This window comes from Pomacea canaliculata, linkage group LG12, assembly GCF_003073045.1.
Source record: "Pomacea canaliculata isolate SZHN2017 linkage group LG12, ASM307304v1, whole genome shotgun sequence".
NCBI classification, from domain to species: domain Eukaryota; kingdom Metazoa; phylum Mollusca; class Gastropoda; order Architaenioglossa; family Ampullariidae; genus Pomacea; species Pomacea canaliculata.
In genome coordinates, this window is record NC_037601.1 from 3,515,898 (window position 1) to 3,531,077 (window position 15,180).

General features: G+C 37.6%; 1 protein-coding gene across 3 annotated transcripts; it reads right to left on the bottom strand.

Annotated features, from left to right (window-relative positions):
• Window positions 1-83: 83 nt before the first annotated feature.
• LOC112576606 (uncharacterized aarF domain-containing protein kinase 5-like) lies at window positions 84-15,064 on the bottom strand. 3 transcript variants are annotated; one of them, XM_025259187.1, is made up of 13 exons: window positions 14,991-15,064; window positions 10,672-11,137; window positions 9,991-10,255; window positions 9,493-9,633; window positions 9,130-9,243; window positions 8,475-8,606; window positions 8,089-8,172; window positions 7,192-7,273; window positions 6,859-7,029; window positions 5,364-5,541; window positions 2,277-2,351; window positions 1,703-1,924; window positions 84-1,356 (listed from the first exon to the last, which is right to left on the bottom strand). In XM_025259187.1, exons 2-13 carry the CDS (start codon window positions 11,094-11,096, stop codon window positions 1,341-1,343), a joined length of 1,905 nt encoding a protein of 634 aa, XP_025114972.1. In that variant the 5' UTR covers window positions 11,097-11,137; window positions 14,991-15,064; the 3' UTR covers window positions 84-1,340. The 3 variants fall into 3 exon arrangements, with proteins under 3 accessions (XP_025114972.1, XP_025114971.1, XP_025114973.1); XM_025259186.1 differs by lacking the exon at window positions 5,364-5,541 and adding an exon at window positions 6,340-6,547; XM_025259188.1 differs by lacking the exons at window positions 84-1,356; window positions 1,703-1,924; window positions 2,277-2,351 and adding an exon at window positions 6,340-6,547 and having other exon boundaries at window positions 5,375-5,541.
• Between the last annotated feature and the right edge of the window lie 116 nt (window positions 15,065-15,180).

The window sequence follows — 15,180 nt, forward strand, 5'->3', positions numbered from 1 at the left end:
CATGGGAATCATAGATGTTCTTCCAGATTAATCTCATTTTCTCTAAAGAGTTGAGCAGTCTGACAATAACTTAAAGGCACATAGATTTTAAAAAAGGGAGACAACTATACCTTAGCTCTTGATTGATTCAAATGGTTTCCCTTATAGGACTGTTTATGGTGCTATGATACACAGATAATTCGTGACTTCATGACTTGCCCACCAATGATTTAAAGCAGCGGTTCTCAACCTGTGGGGCGCGTCCCCCTGGGGTGGGTGGGTGCGACGTGCTTACATGGGGGGCGCGAAGGTGGTCATTTTTTTAAGTTTCTTATACCGGTATTAGTGAAATTAGATTACATTGCTGGCTAAGGGGGGCGTCAAGTATAAGGTTGAGAACCGCTGATTTAAAGTGTGGAGAAGGTCACATTTGCACAAAGTCTTTTAAAGTCATTTGACCTACTACACAGCAGCATTTAACACAGCTTGAGCTTGAGGGCAAACCAGGTCTCAAGATTACTCAGTATCTTCCCAGTATTCTCCTGATGTCACTAACCTTATTCTCTGGAGGTGTTACCATTAAATGTGATCACCCTTTACTGCTGGAATGCAGCAAGTCCTCACATTATTCTTCGTTCTGCATCTTTGTTACTATTTGTGATCTTGTTCAGCGCAATGAGTCCACCTTTGGCTGAGGCATTGTGCTTTAGAAATTCCCACTTATTATAATTAAAGACAAGATTTGCAAAGATGATCCCATAAATAAAATAATACCATTTTTTTGTGTGGGAATGGTGTTTTTTTTGTCAGGAAAGCCGTAGCATTTATTGTCAGACTTGATAAAGCTTCTACCCTCTACACAAAAACATATCTCTTTGCTTGAATTTCAGCAATGAAGGGTCTGCTGTTTAAAGCAGGCATGCATGATCACACAGGAAATTCTCTCCTGTCACCCTGGAGATATTTCAATTCATGGATATCTTCCCTTGTGTTTTACACAACCAAAGATTATATCGCAGCATGATTTATAAATCTGACATACTAGCAATAATGTTGCTGTAAAAAATAGACTGATACTATGGAGTCCTGAACAAATATATTAAAATGCTATAAAATGAACACCTGAACATTATTAAATTTTAACAATGGTGTGGTATTTAGTCAAACATTACTTCTATACAAATAAAGGTTTTACAAAAAAGAACATTTGTAAGTCCCTGTTTCGTTGAAAGCAGATTTCTATACAAATAGAGTTCATGAAGACTATGAGGTCCATGTTGGTTGTAAGTTGATCTTTACCTATAACATGTAGAGCATGAGATTCCTGGTTGTTGAAAGTCATGGAAGTAGCCTCTCAAGCCTTAGAGGGCATCAAAACTGAAAAGTCATTGAGAAAAGTACATAAATTTACACATCATACATTTGCCACTGCACTAAGTAGCATATCTCAGGGAGTGCTAATGCTCACAGAAATCCATTATTCTATAATGTTATACCTGATTAATATTGATGTATTATTAGTACATATTATATTATTAATAAATACATGATAAATTAATATAAACTGTCAGTTTCAGAGACGTAAAAAGATATTTCAGAAATTAACAGAACAAATAAATGATACATAATTTTCCTTTCACTACTGGTTGCCTAAAAAATATCTTTATCATTCATATGCAGCAACAACAACAAAAATATTTAGCTGGTCAACATTTATTCCTACCTCTTTTCTGCTGACTTTTGCAATGTTTCAAACTTTGAAATGTCTGGGGCTCTGCCTATCCATGACAGAATTCGAATGTAAGTTCTGATGAACCAGCTGGTCATGCCAAATGTTACATTTTCTTTCCACACCTGATAATCAAAGGCACACCTGTCCACCCACCCTCGCATGCGGCTTAGAAAACTTTTTGATGACACATCTTGGTAAACTCCAGTAATAGCACTGCAATGAAATACATACACATACAAACATCAAATAAAAATTGATGACCACCTTAGATATGGTGGAAAAAAGTAGAATATAAAGTCAAAAACAAGGCTTGAACAATCCTTACGGTGGTGGCTGACAGAAGTGATGATTCTAAGTCACCAACTCACACATCCAAGATGTACAAGACAGAAGAAAAGAAAGAGGGAAGGGGAGGGAAGGAAAGAAAGGAAAAACACTTGAGTCATATTTTTCTAGTGTTTGGGATAATCTAGACACACCCAATATCCATGCTACATGTTAGTTCAATCTTTGCATCGGAACCTCAATTTACATTCACTGGAGCAAAACTTCTCAAACCACTAACCTGCGAGCCATGATTCCATAGCGATCCACTACATGGCCATGCTCACGAGTGATGGCTCGAATTGTGTTCAGATTCCTGTGAACAGATTTTTGCTCTACATTTTTGGAACTATTCAAAGATGAGAGCTATTCTAAATAACTTTGAAAAAGAAAATGGGGTTCTCACTTTTGCCCATGATTGGATTATGAAATGAAAGACTATCACATCTTATCTGCTTGTAGGGTACATCACTGCACTGCTATAACCTTAGCTCATGATGTGGTTGTCACCATACTACAGGATTAACTTCAATGACTATACTTTTCTCCTTTGATGAAAAATTATTGAGACATAATTATACATTCTACAGTCATTCAAATGGTTTCCATTTATGTTGACTCTTGATTAACAGTTAAAAAATATTAACTCATTCAAGCTTGATTCTAATCCTTCATGTCTAACAGTTCAAACACGCTGGGTACATGCTTACCATTAACAAGATTCACACTAATTTACAGAAGATATTTTACAAATATAAATTATATGAAAATAAACATTTTGGGTATTATAAAACACTCCTGGTCAGACAGCAAGCGTCCTTGATTTAACATGTGGGTTCTAGCTTTGCAGACTATGCAAATGGTGCAAAAGGGTGAAAATGCTGTATAAAGAATAAAATTTTAACAGAATGGCTCCTACTTTAATTTGTATAAGAGGCTGCTACACTGGCAGCTAGCAGCGAGTTTACACCATGTCTACTCTGATTCATGAATCTAAAGTATTAAATAGATGGGTCTGAATAAACCCCCTACAAGTGATCAGGAGGTGTCTTAAAGTCCCGAAGGACATTTGCTTTTTCTGGGATCAAAAGAGGAAACAGCTGAGCAGACAGGCTTGAAAACAAAATTACTTTCAACTCCATCAGCTTTGTCCTGATATGATTTATATATAATTAACTCTGCCTGGAAAACCCCTGGAACACCTGCTGGTCCCAAGCCCGGATAAAGGAGGGTTGGGCTTGGGGCTAACAACCCCACCCTGTAAGAAAAAACCCTGCTACAGAAGCTTTAACTGCAACACGAACACAATGAGAGCCTGGACAGGAAGATCCCTCTTCAGAAGGGCCTATGACATGAACCCAACTGGGAAAGGATGCCCAGAACTGGAATCGATGGTGTGGTATAGCTGCAGCCTTATGTTCCACTAGGGGCGTAAAGGAAAAATAATAATAATAATATATATAATTTTGATGTGTCACATGGTCTTTGGATACTTAGCTGAAACACTTGGGGGATGGGAGGTGGGAGTAGTTAAGGAGAGGATCTAAGTGGAAATTAAGAACATTTGTATTTTAAATCTGGGCTCTTTTATTTCCTTCAATAACAATAAACTAGTAGCCAGAAGCTTACCAGCTACTGATGGATATCAAAGATATATTGGCAAAACCTGTTTTGAAATATATCAAATCATTATTTCAGTCATGATGTACTAAAAGGCCAGTTTCCATATTGTCTAAGAATTTGTTAATGACCAACATTTGGACTTGCAAGTTATTTTGAAAATTGTCTATTCCAGTACTGCTATTCTAGGGAAAGGATACACACTCAAAAGTGGTATAAAGTCTCTGTACTGTTACGTATCTAGAAATGTATTCCATATAATATGCTTCAATTGAGTAAACCAAATCAGATGTCTTCATGGCCTGATAACTGATGACAAATTTTTAAAACTGACATGAAAATATCTCATGACTGTTGTGTCTGAATTGCATAACCCTTAATTGTAAAACAAATGCTATAGAGTAGATTCTGATATCATAAACGTTTATGTCAAAATCTTAACTGTCATACTGTTTAATATTATTTGCTTCTTTAAAGTTAAACAAAAAATAAATTAATATTAAATGTCTTCGGAGTTTAAAGTCATAGATGATAATAATAATAGGTATTTGTAATGTGCAGCACCATGACCAAGATAGAATTGCACTTGCTGTGCAGATCAGTAATGATAAATGAACAGATAGTGGACAGTGAGATATGTACAGGCACAGAATGTAAAGCAATGGATGAAGGTATGAAGGATGCTGTACACAGCTAGGGCCATACTTGATGGTTAACATGACAGACAGTATTACAAGGGAGTTAAGGGTAGTATATCAGGGATAACACTTTGTGAATAGATGTTTTCAGAGAGCGTATGAATGTAGCCTTGGAGTCCGAGAGGTGAATGTGATGTGGAAGAGAGTTTCACTGTTTAGCAGCACAGAGGGAAAACGTTCGTTGTCCATAGGTGACTGTCTTTGTGGGAAGGAGGGATAGAATGTCTGATGAGAAGCAAAGTTTTCGGGCAGGAGTGTGGACAGACAATATTTCAGTAAAGTAGTAAGGGGAGGAGCCTTCAAAGAATCCATAGCATGGATTTAAGAGCTAGTAGTCTATTCTAGCTTTAACTGATAGCCAATGAAGAGAGTGAAGAAATGGTGTGACATGTTCAGATTTGTCAGAAGAGCAGCTGAGTTCAAGGCTTTCTGAAGCTTGAGGATAAGGTACTGTAGACAGCCAGCAAGAAGAGAGTTGCAGCAGTCTAGTTTAGACAGAACAAATGAGCAGCTGAGAATTTTGGTGGCTGAGATGGACAGAGTATGGTGAATGGAGCTAATCTTTCGAAGCTCTTAGTATGCAGCAAAACAAATGTGAGAAACAAGCTCATCAAGAGGTATGTCAGCATTATGTAACTTAAGTTACATGTTAAAGTAACAAAAGGAACATCAGCATCGTCTACCTGAACAGACAGGCAGTGAAGGGTAAACTCTGACTCTACCTATTTGAAAAAAATAAAAGCTTCTGTTTTTTTGTTATTTAGTTTTAACTTGTTGTGGGTCAACCCTAGACTAAAATCAGAAATACAGTCTTGGATAAGAGGGAAGAATAATGAAGGCACTATAGATTTACCATGCTAATGACAGAATGCAAAGTACAGTTTTGGCTTCTAAAAAAACAGTAGAAAAGAGTTAATATTCCATGCACATGGCAAACATTCCGACAAGGATTATGATAATTTATAACCAAGAATGGACAAAATGCCTGTCTGAAAAGCTGTTCCCCCCACCTGATAACCAGAAGAAGGCAACGAGGCATATCTTTCAACACTTTCATAATCTGGTCAAAGTGGTCCTGTGCCATTTTGCGCATGTAGGCCAAGTCAGACTCAGTCATGCGACTTGGAAGGTAAACAGTGTGCCTCTTGATGGGCCGCTGAACCAGTATTTCACAGAATAATCTGTAATCTGCATTTGCACAGCAAGAAGAAGACTTAAAGCAAGAAGCAGTGTAAAGCAAGAGATAATACATTAAGTCTCTGAATTAGAAGACTACAATTGCTGACTTGTACCTGTAAAGTTTTATTGGTAAATGACCACGGTAAATATTTAAATTGTTCAAGATTCCCATTCTCCTCCATAGCATAAATTATAAGCACAGATTATTAACTTGCTCTTTAGCCAGTACTGTAGTAAAGACATCCACATTTCACATTATTTTATACTATAGTACAAAATATTTCATTAAATCTTTTTATGCTATCAACAAGAAAAATACAATTTTATAACATAATTAAAATTTCACTTATTTTTAATATAGTAGTTTTTGCTGTTTGTAATTTAACTCTTTGTCCTAACTGATAACTACAGAGCTATTTTCAATGGCTGCTCAGTTGCTTTCTTTTCTATTTTATACTACTTTCAAACTGGGAAAGAATGGCATCTGGATTTCCATGTTTGTTTATTCATCTGGATGCTTAAAATTGATCAAAAAAAGAAATTTCATGTTTTAAAAGAAAAAGGAGGGCCTGAACTGAGTACTTTTTCATTAGCAATCATTTCTCCCTGGAGATATATGTAAGCTGAGTGGTGGAACAGTGCTGATGAGCATGCACTAAATATAGACCCATAATACATAAATTTGGGGGAAAGAAGACCAACACAATCATGACCTTTCTAATATTATCAGTTACTGACGGAAAAAGTTATCAAAGAAACATGGTAAAAGTCAGCAATGTACTTCTTATTCGACAACCAGCTCCATACCGAAAAATCATAATAAGGCAACTGGGCATGTCACGCATGACTTGTATCACTCGTTCATGGATGATGCCAAACTCTTCTTGCATGGCTTTCTTCTGTTCGGCAGGGAGTTTTTTCCACTCTTTGCGGCTTACTGGCTTTATGCGGAACAAAGGGCGATTCTTCAGATGAACTGGCCTTTGCATAAGCATAATAGCAAAGATATGGAAATCTGTGAAAAAAGCAAACTGTACTACTGTGACATGCCCAGAAGTAATAAATGTTAAAATACCAGTTAATGTATATTATTTTGACATGTTGTTTTGGTTTATACTTGCAAGATTTCTTTGGGTTCATGAAGATATGTTGCCAAAATGCAGCTTTAATAAATTTACGCAACTTTTAGAATGACTTTTCCATCCTAATCAAACCTTCATTTCTGAACTATCCCATCCAGTCTATCCCTTCCTCCTCCATATAAATGTCTGTGTATAGGTGTGTGTGTGAGAAGACCAATATCATAGGGCCTTCATCTCTACTAACCTTTTACCCCAAGATCAAGAGAGAATTTCTCCATGTCTTCCTCTTGTCGCATGATGATAGCTTTGTACAGCCGACAAAGGGCCTTTCTCTGAGACTGCTTCAGATGGTCATAGAGACCATGGTCCAGAAGCACTAGCCGAGCCTTACCATCAGCTCCACGCTGAACAAATACTGTTAATAAAGATAATGACTCTCTATCATTACAACAGCTACCGCACATTGTATTAGTTCCAGTTACAATAAATGCTCAGAACTCTTGATTTATGTGTATGACATTATACAGATAAAGACTGTTAAGAATGATCTTGACTCTGTAACAGCTACAATGCTCACCGTTTCCAGGATGGGGATCAGCGTGCACAAATCCAGACAAAAAGATCTGGTCTGAGAAACACTGTATTAGTTTGTAATCCACCTGAAAACAGCATTAATTTTCCAAAAATTAAACTTTCACGAAAAAGTCATGCAACTTGTTTTGTAGCACAGCTTCTGTCTATGATCAGAACTATGTTTTAGCAACAATGTTTAACAGTAACTGTAGCATCATTAACATCCATTATTTTCATGTTACTTTGTACTTTTGGTTTAAGAAGGCAACATAACTACCTACCTCTTCCATAAATATGATGTATTAATATTATATTATTTATTATTATATGTATAAATTAATATGATGTCCTTGCATGCCTACATGTAAAGAACCTTGAGTCCGACTGATGCTGGAAAAGGCTTTATACAAATGTGCTATTTATTTATTTAAATGAATGATGAAATAATTATCAATCAACTTAACAGTGCCATGGACTCCAAGCATAACTTGCACAAGGATATTACTGGAGCCTAAACATTCACCATCATGATTTAATACTACCATAAGTTACTCCCCATCCACTCAGCCTTCTAGTGTGCACCTACAGTAACAACTGCACATGCAAACATGCAGAGAGATTTCACAGTAGTGTGGTTATCATGCTCTAATTTGGAACAGTTTCAAAACCAGGTCAGACAAGACAACTTCCTCTATCAATCAGAGGATGGGACTTGTTTAACCAAGGAAAGAAGAAGAAGAGTGTTGTGCTCTGCCATGACATGAAAGCACATGATAAAAATCCCATGTCATGGCAGAGCACAACACTCTATATACACATTATTTCATGCCCACAATTTTGCACATTGCACAATAATTGAAGATGATAAACTGTACAAGTGATGCAGTAACTGTGCACTCACATCTTTGATAGACAGGCCCAACTTCTTTATTCCCTGTAAATCACTTATCTTCACTCCATCAATAAATTCTGTTGTCAACACTCTCTGAAACATAAAAAAGGCTTTTCAACAAAAGAAAACCACAACCTGCACCTGCTCATGGCCATTCAAATAAGCCATGAACACTTTATTTGTATAAACCTGGCATATTTTGAAATACTTTTCTAAGATTTATGAACCATAATAGAACAATTAATTGACAGTAGATAAAAGTGGTGAACTACTACCTCACAGTAAAAACAAAACAAATACTTAATTTGAAGAAAAAGTTTAAAAACCATTTCAAGACAATACCTCAAAAAGTAATTTCAACTTCTGAAGAAAAAATATCTTAGCGATACTTTTACCTTGCTGGTCAAGTCCCACTGAATCTTTGGCACATAGACAAAGCTGAGATGCTTGAGGTCTTGTGAGCACTGCTCCCCATTGCGTCCTTCCTGTTCAAAATCCAGTTCTTGTCGCAAAGTTTCTTTCAAGTCCTTTTTTTTTTAAGAAAAAGAAATGAATGAGAAAACTGGTGCAGTAAATCCCTGAAATGTTTCTTTACAAGACACTTTTACTGCTTCTTAATGAAAATATATACTTCTTTTTATTAGTCAATATTTCCCATCTTCCCATCTTAGAGGAACACCCTTTGAATGAATGCTTCAGCTAAAATTAACATGACAGAATATAATTGTGTTCAAACTAATATTAAATCATTTCTCTTAAAAAAAAATCATCCCTCCCAATGTATTTGTGATGTTCAGCTTTGTGACATAAAAATACAAACAATTGAATCCATATTCTAACAAAAAAAAACCCAAACAACTTCAGTGCTAAACATAAGCTACAAGTTATAAATCTCTTAAAAACATTTCAAAATGCAAAAGCAAAATTCCCTCCAAATCATGACATAAAAGAGTCATAATTAGCTCCTGCTGAATAGCAAAAAAGCATATTTATAACCTATTAACCCTCACAAGCCTTAAAATTCATCGGAGAAAGTACTGTGCTCTGTACCTCAAGCACCCAAGCAAAGGCAAACTTTGGGTGGATCCATCCAATGACTTTTAGCAAGAATTCACAAGTGCTAATATCTCCTGAAAAGCGGTCTTGCAAATCAATGTATTGGACCTGCAAAAAATATTTGAAATTCTATATCACTGATTAATAGTAAAGTAATATCAGGAGTGTGATAGCTTGAGTGAAACCAACAACACTGCATAAATGAAGGAAGCATGCATCTGACATCCTAATTACAAGCTGCATTTCTTTCATTCTACAAAATATTTCCCTGTCTTTCATTGCAGGCACTAACAAAGAAAGCATAAATCAGATATTTTGAAAGTTATGATATCACATAATTGGTAAACAAACTGTTACCTTTACAGCTACGTCCCTGCCATCTTTTGTTATTGCTCTGTGGACTTGGGCTAAACTAGCGGCAGCAATTGGCTCTGGGTTGAAGTCAGAAAATATCTCTGATGGCTTGAGACCAAAGTCTTCAAGAAACAGCTGTTCAACCTATTGAATAAAGACAATGTTATACCATTTTAAGGTGAGTGAAAAAGAAACAGCTATTTAGCCTGTCAAATAAAGGCAATGCTATAACATGTGTGAGATGTGTAAAAAAAAAATTACAGGGCATCAAATAAGTTTTTTTTGTCAGAGGTAAAAATAGGAAAAAAGAATAATGCAAGACATGATATAAACACTTTCCACAGCCTTTTATGCTATCACTAAAATACCTGAACATTTTCTGAACCTGAACATGGTCTTGATAAAAACAAACTGTTAAACTTTTAAAACAAATGCAAGGTAAAATATTTGCCCTAAAAAGATTATATCAAACAAAAAAAGTTGCACTAAATGACTACTGACCTCATCTGTTTTGCGTGTAAGCGCTTTGTCTTGCAAAACAACCAGCACATCAAGATATTCCCGTGGCAAGATGTGGTTCATAGATACAAGACCTTGACCTAGCTTGATGTAAAGGCCACCATTCTTTAGGCATCCTGTTAGAATGCGCTCTGCAGCCCTTCGGTGACATCCTTTGATGACCTTTTCATACTCCTCAGATTCTTCATCCAGCTTCCACAGAGACCATTTGTAATCAAGGGATATGTTCAGTCCAATAACCAGGGACCTACAAATAAAATGAACGTTAATAAATAAAACTTGTATTTTAAAATATCTGTAAAAGAGATGAAGTGTAATCATGACAATTATTTATTTCTAAAAATACAAAATAAAATTAAAAACCCCAGGAAGTCACTTCCATTATCTCTAAATTACATCTCTCTACTTTAATATAAGAGCAAAAGTAAATGATATACTTGAGATAACTCTGTGAGTGGAACAAAAACTGAAAAGAGATTATGAATACATTGGTTTGGATTGCTTGCTTGGTAGATGGATGTACTCTTTAAACGACTTTATGAATGTTGTTTGTTTTATATTTTTAAAATATTGTATTTCATGTGTTATGTGAATGTTATTAAAAACCTCTCTACTTTCACTCTGGAAAAGAACTTAAAAACATTTATTTACATAACAAATTACCTGAAAAATCTGCCTATTCCTCCAATAAAGACTTTAATTTTTCTTCTCTCTTGCACCTCTGGAAATGCAATAACCAATGCACCAGCAGCAGTAATTAGACTAGAAGCTACAAATAGTCTTCTCCATCTTCCTTGTTTTGTAAATGTAGAGCTAGATGATGATAAACTTTTTTTACCATGCACAAAAGTCTCTAAAAGAACTGAGCATTTCCTAGTTTCAGTTCTGGTCAGCTTTGCCAAGACTTTGGAGCAGTGCAAGAATTTCTGGTGATGACTGGACATGTGCACTGACTGCCATGTCTGAGGTAAAAGCAATGAAAGTAATGAAGACAGATCTCTACCACAGATTGGTGCAGGAACTGATCCAGTTCTGTTTTTGAGGCAAACATGTGACAATATCTTGTGTACTTGTCTATTTAGAAGCATGGTTTTCCAATAATTGTGTAGACTCAAAAGCAGTGATGAAGCTGAAAGAGAAAAGAAAGGATTTTACAGATCACAAGAGTATATCCATTTTTCAAGGAATGCCCTTTTTTCACTTTGATGTTCATGCCTTATATGTCGTCCCTTTATCATTCTCACCTGCATAAGCAATAAGAACAATGAGGATTTTTTTTCATTTTGAAAATTACAATATTATAAAACATGCCACCACAAGTTGGTGCAACTTACCTTGTAGTGGTGAGGTGGCTTGCGCACCTTGTTGATCCACAGACCTATATCAGAAGGAGATTTGTGCTCCTTGCAGGTCTAACCAAGCTGAACAGGTCTGTCGGGGGGGGGGGGGGGTTGATTTTAAAAACCCACCCATGTTAAAAAAAAAATATCTGTTACAGAAAACACAACAGTACCACAATAAGGGCCTGGTCGGGAAGATTCCTCTCTAGAAGAGCTTTTGACACATGCTGGTGAAAGCCTTAGGGAAGCCAGCTTGCCGAAATCTTTTGACGACCAAGGCAAAAATCAAGATAGGGACCTGGAACATCAGAACCCTCTATGAAAGTGGCAAGTCAGCTCAAGTGGCAAGCGAAATGAGAAAATACAACATCAGGGTTCTCGGGTTATGCGAAACCAGATGTAATGGAAGTGGCCAGACCAGACTAACATCAGGAGAAACCATTATCTACTCTGCCTACAAAGACCATTCGATCATACCCAGGGAGTAGGACTGCTGATGTCAACAGAGGCAACAAAGGTACTGATGGCCTTGGGAACCAGTTTCACCACGGCTCATGTCAGCAAGATTCAATGCTAAAGGAAGAAAGATCACCATCATCCAATGCTATGCACAAACAAGTGCAGAAGTTGAAGAGGAAAAAGAAGACTTTTCTATAGCTCCCTGCAGTCTCTGCTTGACCGCACACCTAGAAGAGATGTGAAGATCATTATGGGAGACCTAAATGCCAAAGTGGTAGATGATAACACCAACTGGGAACTCATCATGGGAAGACATGGTGTCAGCACCTGCAATGAAAACGGGGAGCTCTTCACAGACTTCTACACTTTCAATGACCACGTCAAAATCAGTGGCACTGTGTTCTCACCCAAAAACATACACAAGACAGCTTGGACTTTCCCTGATGGCCAGACGGAAAACCAGATTGACCATATAACAGTTGCTTGAAAGTGAAGGAGGAGTCTTCAAGATGTCCAAGTGAGAAAGGGTGCAGATGTTGCTTCAGACCACCAGGTGCTAGTGGCAGTCAAGATTAAGCAAGTCCTTCACTGATCCAGCAGGCACACCACACCACAAGTTTAATACTCAATACCTCAAGAACAAGGAAACATGGGAAATTTATAACCGCGAAGTCAAGAATAAGTATGAGGCCCTTTTAGGACTGACCGAAGAATCAGTGGAAGAACACCGGTCAACACTCAAGAGCATTTGGAGGACAACCTGTGCAGATGTTCTAGGGAAGAGGGAAAGAAAACACAAGGAATGAATGACTCCAGAGACCTGGGCAAAGACTGAATCAAGAAAGGGACTGAAAAGTGTCAAGATCAAGAAGAGAAGGAAGATTTCAGAGCTGAATACTGGGAACCCAACCGCCAAGTGAAGAGGTCTGTCAGAGAGGACAAGAGACGCTTCACCCATGAACTGACAGAGGAAGAACAGCAGCTATACAGAGAAACATGAAACGACTACATGAAATATCACGAACTCTGTCAGGCAAGAACATTAACCCAAACAAGCCAGTGAAAGACAAAGATGGCAAGACTAGAACAAACGATGCAGGACAAAGAGATCACTGGATGGAACACTTCAAAGAGATCTTGAATCAACCTCGTCCACCATCTTTACCTGACATACCACCAGCAACAGAACAACTTCATGTCAACACCAGCCCTCCCAGTAAGACAGAAATCATCAAAGCAATCAAAAGCCTGAAAAGTGGCAAAGCAGCAGGCCCAGATGGCATACCCCCAGAAGCATTAAAGGCAGACCCAGAAACAACAGCAACAATTTTACAGCCCCTTCTACACAAGATCTGGGAACAAGAGCTAATACCAACAGATTGGAAACTAGGCCACCTGGTGAAGTTACCGAAGAAATGAGACCTCATGCTGCTGTCCATCCCCAGTAAAGTCCTATCAACCAATATTTCTAGATGACTGAAGAAGGCACTAGAGAAGAGACTGAGACCAGAACAAGCAGGATTTCTGCCACCCTCTGTATCATAATTGAACAGTCTATTGAGTGGTAGTCCTCCTTCTATATAACTTTTGTGGACTTTGAGAAGGCATTCAACAGTGTAGACAGGGACATCATCTGGAGGCTGATTCTGCCAAATTATTCACAATATTCACAACGGCAAACTCACTAAATCTTTTGTAATGAAGACCAGCGTAAGACAGGGTTGCATTTATCACCAACAATCTTCCTGATAGTCATAGACTGGATTATGCGCAAGACAACCCAAGACAACACCACCAGTATCCAGTGGACCTTCACCAAACAGCTAGAGGACCTGGACTTTGCAGATGACATTAGCTTCCTATTTCATCGGCAATAACATGCACAAACCAAAATGAGTAAGATAGCAAAGGAAGCAGAGAAGACTGGCTTAAAGGTCAACAGAAAGAAGACTGAAGTGATGAGAATCAACAACAAGCAGGAACTCCCAATCCAACTTCAAGGAAAGAACATCCTGAAAGCAGACCACTTCACATATCTGGGGAGCATTATCAACAAGAATGGTGGAGCAGACAATGACATCAAAAGCAACATCAACAAAGCCAGGCATGCTTTTAACAGTCTATGCCCCATCTGGAACTCCCGAGCATCATCATTATCCACCTGTATCTTCAACACCAATGTGAAGGCAGTCCTACTGTATGGTTCTGAAACCTATAGAGTGACAAAAACCATCAACAACAAGTTCCAGACCTTTACTAGCTGATACCTATGCCATATTCTGGGAATAAGATGGCCTGAAAAGATCTCCAACAGCAGACTGTGAAAAAGAACAAACCAGAATGCCACTGGCCAAGACATCAAAATGCGCAAATGGGGCTGGATAGGACACAGGTGGATAGGACACACTCTGTGCAAACCAGCTGACACCATTGCCAAGCAGGCACTTGACTGGAATCCTCAGGAGAAGAGGAGAGTTGGGAGACCAAAACAGACTTGGAAATGAACAGTAGAAAGCGAGGCAAAGGACGTTGGAACCACATGGGCCTTACTGAAGGGGGCTGCCCAAAACGTTGGTGAGGTGTTGTTTTGGCCCTATGCTCCTCGAGGAGTAACAAGGACTAAACTAACTATAAAACATGACAGGAACAAATCTTCTTACATGTGTTATCTAGGCATAACATAAAACACACGAAAAATGCATATGAATTACTGATAAGGGGAAATGTGACAAAAAGGGACCTGTGAACTGGATGCCAGTATAAACGTTGTGTGTGTGTGTAAGAGACAAAGCAACAGACTGCATGTGCGTGCATGCACACATTTGTTTTAAAAGTACTTGCGATTGACTTAATTGTTGACTACATAAAATAAGTAAGCTAACACTAATTAAGGTTATGCTGCTGGTTATTCTGCGACTTTGTATCATGTTTGTGTGTTTGTCTCTGACATTAATTTACACCGCTAAGATTTTTTCTTCGAATGACATTTCGGTATGATGCAACAAAACAATTATACCTATTGTAGTCATAAGACAATGTCAGCCGAGGTATTTTCCACTAATAATCACACTTGTGAGCACTAACCTGAATGAAAAGTATAGAAAACAAAGTACAAGTAAAAAATATACAATGTAAAATATGATATTTTTAAATTAAATAACAAGATCCTGAACTATAGCCCACCTGCTCTTTTAACGAATGGATTACTTCACAGTACTACGTCTGCACTTCAATCAGGAGATAAGAGGAAGAAAGAGTTGTCTATCAAATAAATGAGTGTCTCCCCTTGGCTCATGAAAAACGCTTGACATTCATAAAAACTTTCTTTTATTTATAGACACACACACACACAATTTTATTACCTAGGTTATCT

Coding starts and splice junctions, on each gene's coding strand:
- LOC112576606 (XM_025259186.1), bottom strand. CDS start 11,096: ATGCTTCTAAATAGACAAGTACACAAGATATTGTCACATGTTTGCCTC. Junction 10,256..10,671: donor GGAATAGGCAGATTTTTCAG/GTAATTTGTTAT, acceptor TTTTATTTGTAG/GTCCCTGGTTATTGGACTGA. Junction 1,925..2,276: donor TATGGAATCATGGCTCGCAG/GTTAGTGGTTTG, acceptor ATTTCATTGCAG/TGCTATTACTGGAGTTTACC.